Raw genomic sequence first — 12,923 nt, 5'->3', positions numbered from 1 at the left:
TTCATGCATTTACCAATACCAACATGTTCTATAAAGCATAAAGAGGTAGTAAAGTATTATCTCGATTTTCTGTGTCATACTGGTCGACCATTTAAATTCCATTCGAACGCCCTCGATCTTTTATTCAACTTCCAATATTTTATTCTCGATCCAGACCATCAAAATTACCAACTCGTATCCAAATAATTTTTCTCGCCATAAAGATAGCTTATTAGAATCAAAATAATAATTTGGAAACCCAATTAGTATAATAGAATACATGTGGGGTTACTTTAATAATTAATCACTAAAAATTAGGGACTGAACCGAATTAATTTGTACTATTGAGCCATAAACTAAAACTAAAGGAAACTATGAGACAAGGCCAAGTTCTTACCAAGCCTTGAAGACTCATGATGCGATTTCCCACTATATTTTGTTTAAGGCACTACCCACGTGATTTTCCTTTTTGGAATCATAATCCCATTTTGCAAGTAATTGGTGTGTGGAGCATTGCCACATAACCCACGTGGAGTGTCCCTTGCATGCACCACTCTCAATTATTAAATCTAGTTGTATCCATATGGCAATGAACCAAAAACCAAAGCTATGGTCAACGGCAGCCGCGAGTGCCATGAAGATGACAGCATCCTCTATGCATGTTACGTGTCGCATGGCTAGTTTCATCGAGGGTTAGCTGCTCTCTCATCATCAAAACCTTCATAGTTTTAAGTTGGTCCCCTTTCGATTTCTCTGCAAATTCAATTATCCGCCTTTCTTCATCAATCTTCTTCATTCCAAATGCAATAGCCCATTTTTCATCCATTGGAAATGCAACTACGGTGATATCATTATCGATCTCTCTATGCCCTTGAATAAACTCTTCATAATCTATTCTATATAAATGGTCCTCAGCAAGAACCAAGAATTACATGACAATATGCTCCTCAACAGCCACAAATATTACCTCACGGCATCCGCAGTCCCCTGAAACCAAATTGGGTTCTTAGGACTATGCTGAGCAGCAAGAACCTCGACGAACCCTTCATTCTTGTAGCCATCCATATTACTTGCATATATGCGGGAGAGATGGCGATTGAGAAAAGCATAATTGAACCGGGTGAGAACATAGGTTTTGGATATGTTACTGTTAAAGCAATTACTAACAGTAATATTAATTAGCCTATAATTGGCTCATAATGGAACAATCATCTTAGCTCTCTTCTTTGTTAGTGGTAAAGCCTTGTCCCTGCTTCGCCTCCCAAAATAACCCCCAAAACACTTCAACTAGCGTCAGGGCCGAGACATGTTTGCGAGTTATGGGAACCAGAAACAGCTTTCGGGGAAACAATCCATGGTGTTCGTTTCAATTGATGGGAAACAATAACCGTTTTGGAAACGAGCTTGTCACCAGAAAGAGCATAAGCGGAGAACGATAAGCTACGAGGACCAGTTCGATTATTTGACTAAATAATTTGTAAAACTCAATTAGGGTTAATTTCAGAGCCTCCATTTTTAGGTCTAAACCTTTGGGCTCACTAAGCTTCATAATTTGACACTTTAGGTACCAATTTTTGGGCGCAGTGGGAGTGTTAATCATTCCCTACGCGTAACTGACTCCTGAATTCATTTTCTAGTTTTTGAAGACCCTAAACTTGGTATTTTGATAAAATAAAAAGTGTTTTATTAAAATTACCCGGTTTTTATGGTGTCCCGATCGCACCTTAAAATGGTTGGTGGCGACTCCCAACATTTCCCAAATCTTTTCAAAGAAAAAACCTATTCATTTTTTAGTCGTACTAGTTTTTTTCCCATCCGGGCGAAAAACTTTGTCGACACTTAGATTTCCAAAATTGGTTCTAGGTTAATTCTTCTTCATGGATTGACGAAATGCGACATTGTTATGAAATTTGTGATAATGGTAATGAAATTTTATTTATTATTTTGAACTAGATTTATGAAATGTGATGCAAGAGGAAGGATGTATATTTAATCGTTGGGTTGATGAAGATGTTGGAGACAAATAAGAAAAGGACATTCTTCTTGAAGTTATGAAAAAAATAGTATGTTGTTAAGGGAACTTGCTCAAGTATGGCTGAAATGCAAAAGAGATTGTTGTGTAAGTGATGATTCAAAATTGTTGGAGGTAGAAGAGAAGTTGAGGAAAGTCAAATGTGAAGCTTGTATGTACAAATTTGAGATATTATTTTTTATGTTTTTTGGTATACTGTTTTCCATGGGTAATTCATAGATTAGAATGGCTCATCTTACAAAGTGCCCAAGGTCGATGTAATGTACAAGGTTATTTTAGTTGTTTTCCATGTGTACTTTTATGCTCTTGTTAACCTTAAGCTTGCTTTAGTTGTACAAGGTTGGTGTACTTGAATAACATGATGTTTATGAAATGTTCTTTATTACACATCTATTGCAAATTTACGGTATGGGTGTTAAAAAAATCCATAATCTTTAACCATAATCATTAAACGGTATAACCGTTACATTTAACAAGTTAATTAATTGAACCGTCAATGCTAAACGGTTTCAATTAATTGAATCATTAAAAATGATGGTTAATGATTAAAGTTAAGGTTATGGTTACGAATTTGATAAATGAGCGGTTAACAATTAATAAATTTAATTTATAATAATATTAGGAGATTACATACTTATAACGATGTAAGTATGTGTTAAGTGTTACACTTTTTGGTAAATATATACCTACACATGTGTAAGTATGTCTTAAGTGCTACACTTTTTTATGTTATTTACTTGTACTGGTGTAAGTATGTCTTTAGTGCTGCACTTTTTGAGAGATATACATATTTACGCCGGTGTAAGTATATATTAAGTTCTACACGATCTGGGAGATATACATATTTACACCGGTGTAATTAAGTATGTAGTAAGTGCTACACCTTTTTATTTTATTCACTTACACTGGTACAAATATGTGTTAAGTGTTACACTTTTTGGGAGATATATATACTTAAAGTGTAAGAATGTGTTAAGTGCTATACTTTTTATTTTATCGACTTACAATTTGTGTTATATTACATTGTTAACCTTCAATAAAGTTGACCAAAATTTCCATTCAAGATTGAAGAAAATATATAAAGCTGACCAATTTCATTCAAGATTGAACAATATATATAAAGCTGACCAATTTCATTCAAGATTGAACAAAATATATAAAATCATGACTGCCTTCTAAAATAAAGTTGCACAATATATGATAAAGGGTGGTTCATTTACTAGCTCCTTAAACGGAGTTTAACAAAAAAAAAATACAAAGGGACAGTGCATCTACTTTCCATGTGTTATTTTGTTAGTGGTCACAGGGCTCCACGTCATCTTTCATGACGGAAGTAGGTGAATCCGTTAACGATAAAAAACACCATGTATGAAATCGATAAAGTTTAAAACATTATGTTTGAAATTGAGAATTTGATATAATCCATGTATGGATGTGGTAATTAACCCAAATTTTATATAAATTATAATAGGGTAAACTACGCGTTTAATATATAAACTATCAGTTTTATTTCATTTTAGTATATAAACTTTTATTTGTTTCAAAACCACATATAATATTTACTTTTTTTGTTCATTTTAATACCCGAACGTAAAAAAACTTAACAACATTGCATTTTTATGGGTAAATTACATCATTCATCACTCAACTATTTTCTCACTCCTATTTTAGTCACTAAAGTTTAAAAATTTTAAATTTGACTACTCAACTTTCAAATTACTCCTATTTTAACTACTCAATAGTTCTGTTAAGTTTTTAATGGTGAGGTACGAAAACAAAAAGTAAATGCTAGGTGTGGTTTTGAAACAAATTAAAGTTTTTTTTGTTTCCCTCCAGTTTCAAGGCTTCGCCCTAACTAATCTGGACTGACCGGGGCACACATCTGGCTTCAGTGTGTGAGTCTCACAGGGGGAATTTTCTGCAAACACAATTACTCAAACCTGAGACATTGCTTAAGCGATATCAAGTTGCTTACCACTTGAACTAACCCCGTTGAAATACTAAATGTGTAGTTTACCCGTTTGAATAGTAGTAACTTATTGTAATATTTTTTCAAATAGAAATTTTAAAAAATTTATTCAATTATTACAAATCACACTAAAGATAAAAAGAATAAAATATATACTAATATTTTAGAAACATCGTCCGTAAGCATGAATAAATTGAGATTGCATCATGATTGATTATTTGATTGCATTTCTATTTCAAAACTAAAGAAATGTTAATTTACCAAGAAATCAATGGTATATCGCCCGCAAGTATGTTCAGGGGTGACTACTGGTGATTCCCGAAATAGGTCGACATCCTTTTTAATACTGCATCAAGATTTTTTAAAGTCATGGAAATGTCCGGTTATTGGGCATAATAGTTGATCTCCCACATTCATGTTAGGGGGCGAACACTATTGGCTTAAATAAACGAACATTCTTTTCAACTATTCATCCATAATTAATATTAGATTAAATAAAGTTTGAACTCAAGATTTCTAATTTCTTAAATATAGGGTAATCAACTAGGTACCAATTTTTAGGCGCAGTGAGGGTGTTAATCCTTCCCCACGCGTAATTGACTCCTAAACTCATTTTCTGGTTTTCAAAGACCCTAAACTTGGTATTTTGATAAAATAAAAAATGTTTTATTAAAATTACCCGATTTTTATGGTGTCCCGATCGCACCTTAAAATGGTTGGTGGCGACTCCCAACATTTCCCAAATCTTTTCAAAGAAAAAACCTATTCATTTTTTAGTCGTACTAATTTTTTTCCCATCCGGGCGAAAAACTGTGTCAACACTTTGATTTCCAAAATTGGTTCTATGTTAATTCTTCTTCATGGATTGACGAAATGCGACATTGTTATGAAATTTGTGATAATGGTAATGAAATTTTATTTATTATTTTGAACTAGATTTATGAAATGTGATGCAAGAGGAAGGATGTATATTTAATCATTGGGTTGATGAAGATGTTGGAGACAAATAAGAAAAGGACATTCTTCTTGAAGTTATGAAAAAAAATAGCATGTTGTTAAGGGAACTTGCTCAAGTATGGCTGAAATGCAAAAGAGATTGTTGTGTAAGTGATGATTCAAAATTGTTGGAGGTAGAAGAGAAGTTGAGGAAAGTCAAATGTGAAGCTTGTATGTACAAATTTGAGATATTATTTTTTATGTTTTTTGGTATACTGTTTTCCATGGGTAATTCATAGATTAGAATGGCTCATCTTACAAAGTGCCCAAGGTCGATGTAATGTACAAGGTTATTTTAGTTGTTTTCCATGTGTACTTTTATGCTCTTGTTAACCTTAAGCTTGCTTTAGTTGTACAAGGTTGGTGTACTTGAATAACATGATGTTTATGAAATGTTCTTTATTACACATCTATTGCAAATTTACGGTATGGGTGTTAAAAAAATCCATAATCTTTAACCATAATCATTAAACGGTATAACCGTTACATTTAACAAGTTAATTAATTGAACCGTCAATGCTAAACGGTTTCAATTAATTGAATCATTAAAAATGATGGTTAATGATTAAAGTTAAGGTTATGGTTACGAATTTGATAAATGAGCGGTTAAAAATTAATAAATTTAATTTATAATAATATTAGGAGATTACATACTTATACTGATGTAAGTATATGTTAAGTGTTACACTTTTTTGGTAGATATATACCTACACATGTGTAAGTATGTCTTAAGTGCTACACTTTTTTATATTATTTACTTGTACTGGTGTAAGTATGTCTTAAGTGCTGCACTTTTTGAGAGATATACATACTTACGCCGGTGTAAGTATATATTAAGTGCTACACGTTCTGGGAGATATACATATTTACACCGATGTAATTAAGTATGTAGTAAGTGCTACACCTTTTTATTTTATTCACTTACACTGGTACAAATATGTGTTAAGTGTTACACTTTTTGGGAGATATATATACTTAAAGTGTAAAAATGTGTTAAGTGCTATACTTTTTTATTTTATCAACTTACAATTTGTATTATATTGCATTGTTAACCTTCAACAAAGTTGACCAAAATTTCCATTCAAGATTGAAGAAAATATATAAAGCTGACCAATTTCATTCAAAATTGAACAATATATATAAAGCTGACCAATTTCATTCAAGATTGAACAAAATATATAAAGTCATGACTGCCTTCTAAAATAAAGTTGCACAAAATATGATAAAGGGTGGTTCATTTACTAGCTCCTTAAACGGAGTTTAACAAAAAAATAATACAAAGGGATAGTGCATCTACTTCCATAGTAGTTTCCATGTGTTATTTTGTTAGTGATCACAGGGCTCCACGTCATCTTTCATGACGGAAGTATGTGAATTTGTTAACGATAGAAAACACCATGTATGAAATCGATAAAATTTAAAACATTATGTTTGAAATTGAGAATTTGATATGCTCCATGTATGGATGTGGTAATTAACCCAAATTTTATATAAATTAGAAAAGAGTAAACTACACGTTTAATATATAAACTATCAGTTTTATTTCATTTTAGTATCTAAACTTTTATTTGTTTCAAAACCACACATAACATTTACTTTTTTTTTCATTTTAGTACCCAAACGTAAAAAAAACTTAACGGCATTACATTTTTATGAGTAAATTACATCATTCATCACTCAACTATCTCCTCACTCCTATTTTAGTCACTAAAGTTTAAAAATTTTAAATTTGACTACTCAACTTTCAAATTACTCCTATTTTAATCACTCTAATTTAACTACTCAATAGTTCTGTTAAGTTTTTAATGGTGAGGTACGAAAATAAAAAGTAAATGCTAGGTGTGGTTTTGAAACAAATTAAAGTTTTTTTTGTTGCCCTCCAGTTCCAAGGCTTCGCCCTAACTAATCTGGACTGACCGGGTCACACATCTGGCTTCAGTGTGTGAGTCTCTCAGGGGGAATTTTCTGCAAACACAAGGACTCAAACCTGAGACATTGCTTAAGCGATATCAAGTTGCTTACCACTTGAACTAACCCCGTTGAAATACTAAATGTGTAGTTTACCCGTTTGAATAGTAGTAACTTATTGTGATATTTTTTTCAAATAGAAATTTTAAAAATTTTATTCAATTATAACAAATCACAGTAAAGATAAAAAGAATAAAATATATACTAATATTCTAGAAACATCGTCCGTAAGCATGAATAAATTGAGAGGACCCAATTTTTATTATAATTTAAATCTTGTTTATTACGGATTTAATTTTATATTCTGTAATTTTTTTACAATTTTATATTTTATAAAGTTTTAATATTTTTAGGGTAAAGTATAGTAATGGTCACTGAACATTTCTGAAGCTTGCATTTAGGTCCCCAACTTTTAAAACTTGCAATACAGTCTCCCAACATTTATTCCGTTTGCAATATGGTCCCCCAACTTAAACCAACTTTAGAAATTAGGGTAAATTATATAAAAGGTTATTGAACTTTTCAGACACTTGAATTTAGGTCCCCCAACTTTTAAAACTTGCAAAACAATCATCAATTTCATTCTAAACCCCAATTTCCAAAGTAATTCAATTTCATTCTAAACCCTAAATTCCAAAATAATTCAATTAAATTCAATTATGTCAGATTTATTATTATTTAATTTCATCTTATTTCATGCGATACGTATTTTTATATAAATATAATAGTATAATTTTTATCCGTTGAAGAAATTTTTTAATTAAAAAAAGTAGTTAGGATATAGAAGAGGTTGAAAATAATTCGAATTTTAAATTTATAAAATGTTATTTTGACGTATAAATAAAAGTGTAAACTACTAGGTTGACAACTTAACTATCTAGCCCTTTTTACTTTTGTCATCGATCTTTTAAATTTATCAATCATACAACATAATTATTTAACTGTTTCAACTAAGCCACTAGTCGTTACCAATTGATACAAATGATGAAGTGGCAGTTAAAAGGAATTGACATTATTATACATTCAGTCTTTATTATTTATATAATCAATTTGGTCCTAAATTAAATAGAATTTAATAAATTAATCATTTAATTAGGATCTGACATGTGTTAGCACATGATCATGACACGTGTCATTGGTGACACATGTCACCACCTAATTATTTATATATGCTATCAATTTGGTCCTAAATTAAATAAAATTTAATAAATTAATCATTTAACCAGGATCTGACATGTGTTAACACATGATCATGATATATGTTATTGGTGACACGTGTCACCACCTAATTAGAAGAAAATTAAGTTACAAAGAAGTAAAATTTGGGTCTTGGGCAAACTCAAACCTGAGTCACGCAAATGAAAGATACAGGGTGGAGCCACTAAGCTAACACCATCGTTTGTGTTAAGAGATATACAATAATACATATACTAATAGTATGACCAATGCCAGAAAAAAAAAGAATATAATGGAAAATGGAAATAATGAGATTTGAACTTCGGCAAAAAATTTGAAAGCAATAAATGATGGGAAAATATTGTATTTTTTTACAATAAAAAATATTATATTTGATAAATTGTTTGGTAGATTTAATATATTTTTAAATATTAGTTGATACAATATTTTAAAAGAATAAATTTAAGATTTATATATTTTTAAACTAAATTTAATAATTATATTTTTCATATTTATAATTCATGATTATATATAATCTTAAGTTGAGTATTTCTAATATAATTAATAATTTTAATTTCTTATTAAAAATAAAATATTCAAAAAATATAAATGATTCATACATTAATATATGAATATATTTTTTTATTTATACATCTAAATATAAATATACATTTATATAAATATATTTTTATTCGTATATTGAAATATTTTGATTAAAATATAAACATATTTTAAATACTAGTTTATACAAGAAAAATAAAATATATCAAAAATATAAATGATTCATACATTTAAATATAAATTGAATCATTTATATTTTCTATACATCTATATTTAATAAGAAAATAAAATTATTGGGGGACTGTTTTGCAAGTTTTAAAAGTTGGGGACCTAAATTCAAGTGCCTTGAAAGTTCAATGACCGTTTATATAATTTACCCTAATTTTCTAACAGTGATTTAAGTTGGGGGACCATATTGCAAATGGAATAAATGTTGGGGGACTGTATTGCAAGTTTTAAAAGTTGGGAGACCTAAATACAAGCTTCTGAAATGTTCAGTGACCATTACTATATTTTACCCATATTTTTAAATGTTTGTACTACTTTTTTGTTACATAAAAGTTTAGGTCAATGTGGCTCTCCTGTTAAGGACCAAATCATAACCAAAACTCAATTGAAATTTACAAAGTATCCACCAATAGTGACGTTGATAAGATTCGAACTTGACCTTATAAACTTAAATTTCTAAATCCCAACCATTTATGCCAATACTCATCGATAAATGTTTATACCATTGACGTAAAATCATATGTTATTCTTATATTTTATACATTGCTAACAAAATCAACTAACCCTCAATTACTACATACTATTATTTACATTTTTCACTCTAATGTTCCTTCCCGTCGATTTATATCTAATAATTTCTTTAATTCTATCTATAATTTGTTCCTTCGTGAGCAAATATATTAATCGGTTGAACAAATTATTTATCTTTATTCATTTATATTCCTTTCGATTCGCTAAAAACATTCTCTTTTTTTTTAGAATCGCCTCTAAATAGGATTAAGATTACATTTAAGATTTATAAAAAAAAAGTTTATTGTCTTGGGTACCTCTCACTCTAATTCATAGGAATGTAAGCAGTTACGGCAAGCTTCAAGATAAAAGGAAAGTTTTTTTTTTTTTAAGTTTTGGGTTTGAATGTGATATTTGTAGGGTATATATATTGCCAATAATTTAAGAAAATTTTGAATAGATATTACTTTGTTATCACCTAAAAAGGATACATAGGATGGTCCGAGGATGAAACCAAATTTAAGCATTTAACTAACGTTGTTGCTTTTCTGCTGCAATTTTTAAAAATGGTGGTAGCTTAAGATCATTTAATTTATCCCAAAGCAAAGATTATCAATCACTGTTGCTGTAAGTGCAGCGAATTCCATGAGCAATCATAGTTAATAGGAGGGAAGATTGTGAATCCCAGTGCCATAAATATAAGCAAATTCCTCGTACATTTTTTGCAACACCGACATTGATAAAAGATGCATAAATCAAAACCATTGTAAAACAACAATGAAAATGAAAATGAATAGGCCATCATATGAATGAGATTAGATATTTTGGGGAATGCTAATAGTCACGAAAATACGAATTATTCGGCTCCGTCAACGAGCAAGCACCGATGAGCAGCAGAGGCAGGGCAAAGCTCGAGTTCAAGATAGAGGCTTTTCCCATTTAAGGGGCTTCACAATTTCCCATGTGAAATCTGGGTCGTCCCTTCCAAAATGTCCATAGGCAGCTGTCTTCAAGAACCGGTCATTGCCACCCCTCTTGAGGTCCAGGTTGATGGTGATCATACCAGGCCTGAAATCAAAGTTCTCCTTTACGATTTGGAGGATTTCCTTGTCCGGAATCTTTCCAGTTCCGTAGCTGTCCACAAAGACAGACAAGGGCTCCGGCACACCGATAGCGTAAGAGACCTGCACGAGGCACCTACGGGCAAGCCCGTTCGCTACAATGCTCTTGGCAGCCTGCCTTACAATGTAAGCTCCACTCCTGTCCACCTTGGTTGGGTCCTTCCCGGAGAATGCACCACCACCATGAGCTCCCCAGCCACCGTAAGTGTCGATAATGATCTTACGACCAGTAAGACCTGCATCACCGTGAGGACCACCAATGACGAAGCGGCCAGAAGGGTTGAGGTGGAAGATTGTCTTCTCATCAAGATACTTCTCAGGAATGACGGGCTTGATAACATGCTCTTTGAGGTCAGTGGCGATTTTGTCGTTTGTAACAGTTTCATCATGCTGGGTGGAGATGAGGACGGTGTGAACACGAACTGGAACCATGGCACCATTGTCATTGTAGTATTCAACGGTAACCTGGGTTTTACCATCAGGTCTTAGCCAGGCACAGGTGCCATTCTTCCTAACCTCGGTAAGATGTGCTCCGAGCTTAGTTGCAAGGACATGGCTAAGAGGCATCAATTCCGGGGTTTCGTCGGTGGCATAACCAAACATATGGCCCTGGTCGCCAGCTCCGATATCTTCTGGGCGCTTTGTAAAATGGCCATGTACACCCTGGGCAATATCAGGGCTCTGCTGCTCAATGTTGACCAGGACCTTGCAGTTATCAGCATCTAGACCCACATCGTCGGAAACAAATCCAATGGATCTGCATGTGTCACGGACAATCTTCTCGTAGTCTACATTGGCTTTCGTGGTAATCTCTCCGAAGACCAGGACCATGTTAGTCTTGGAGCATGTTTCACAGGCTACCTTGCTGTCAGGGTCCTGAGCAAGGCAGGCATCGAGCACGGCATCGGAGATCTGGTCACAGAGCTTGTCAGGGTGACCCTCGTTGACAGACTCAGATGTGAATAGAAAAGTCTCCATTCTGATGAGCTACACACGGAAGAATACCAGAGGAAATTAACTCAGTACAATTACTACGTTCAACTATTTAAAACAATTTCTAAACCTCTGAAACAAGTGAAAAAGTATTCTAAATCTCTGAATGTTCATCTACGGACACTAATTTCTACTTTTGTTTTTTATCCAAAATCCAAAAGACGGGACTAAATGAAAACTGCTTCCGCAATTCAGTCACTTGCAGGACGTATTAACCGCAACTGTTGTACCAGTGATTCGGCAATAGTATTAAACTCTGGTCACAACACAGTATAACGGCCGCATGGTAAGGTTTTTCAAAATCACTGGGACACCGTAAACTGCATCCATAACATAAAAACTACGTAGTAATTTTTGGGAAATAAATCAATCACAATTTAATACTATGGATTCCAGTGACAGACATAAATCCAAATCAAAGTGATAACATCACAAAAATAATCTTTATACTCAATTTGAAATACCGATAATGATATAAGATACTAGGGCAAGGAGAAAATATAGATCCAGTAGATCCTACTCAAAGCAAAACTCCTTTTCAAGTAAACATAATATTCTGTCAAAATTTAAGACATCTTCAACTCAAAGCCTTACTCCAAAACATATTGAACATTGCGGAGTAAAATTCCCATGAACAATCCAGTCAAACCTCGGAATCTTAAAATTTTCAGAAATCAAAATACGGAAAAAGTCCAAAATCAACAGATTTTAAAGCAATTCAGTTAAGCTTTCTCTAAAGGAAAACTTGTTTTTCCTCTGCTACGATAAACAACAGCGCAAAAACTACGAACGAAAACCAGAGCAAAATTAATAAAAAGAAATAAAGCAGGTAGAAAAGAGAACCTGGAGAAAGAATTGCTAGCGGATCTGAGTGTTTGGTTGAGAGAGAGAGAGAGGATATTGAGCAGACCAGACCTCTAGATTGGCTGAACTCAACGGCACGGCGAAATAAGGCCACGAACGAGCGTATTTATAGAGAAAATGGAAGTGCCCGGTTACTGGTTTATTCGGTTTGGACTTTTTTTTCTTCTACTTCTTTGATTTGTGAACGGGTGAGGGGTTTGTGAGAACGAGACATTTGACTTTTCTTAAATTAAATTAAAAAAAAATCGTCTTTTTTTTTAAAATTATCAAATTATTTTTTCATTGAAATAAATTTTTTAAAGTATTATATATAATCACTAGGGTGCTTATTGAGTGAGTTGGTCACAAGTTGTGTAGTGCTCGACTCGACTTGAAAACTATTTGACTTATATGTTTGACTCGATACTCTATAAATTTTCACTTGACACATGTTGATTAAAAAATATTTTGCTCAACTCGTTGCTAGTGAAACTCGCCAGATTTTATATTATATAGAACTTAATATAAACATAAATTAAAAAATTAA

General features: G+C 32.4%; 1 protein-coding gene and 1 pseudogene across 1 annotated transcript; both read right to left on the bottom strand.

The window, feature by feature from the left end:
- Window positions 1–451: 451 nt before the first annotated feature.
- LOC120136925 lies at window positions 452–3,960 on the bottom strand (annotated as a pseudogene).
- Window positions 3,961–10,082: 6,122 nt separating this feature from the next.
- On the bottom strand, window positions 10,083–12,447 carry LOC120136699 (S-adenosylmethionine synthase 2-like). The gene is made up of 2 exons (XM_039152662.1): window positions 12,377–12,447; window positions 10,083–11,527 (listed from the first exon to the last, which is right to left on the bottom strand). Exon 2 carries the CDS (start codon window positions 11,516–11,518, stop codon window positions 10,337–10,339), a length of 1,182 nt encoding a protein of 393 aa, XP_039008593.1. The 5' UTR covers window positions 11,519–11,527; window positions 12,377–12,447; the 3' UTR covers window positions 10,083–10,336.
- Between the last annotated feature and the right edge of the window lie 476 nt (window positions 12,448–12,923).

Source organism: Hibiscus syriacus, unplaced genomic scaffold (genome assembly GCF_006381635.1).
Source record: "Hibiscus syriacus cultivar Baekdansim isolate YM2019G1 unplaced genomic scaffold, ASM638163v2 tig00110637_pilon, whole genome shotgun sequence".
NCBI classification, from domain to species: Eukaryota; Viridiplantae; Streptophyta; class Magnoliopsida; order Malvales; family Malvaceae; genus Hibiscus; species Hibiscus syriacus.
Note: the sequence above shows the minus strand (reverse complement) of the source record. Positions and strands in the feature narration are given on the sequence as shown.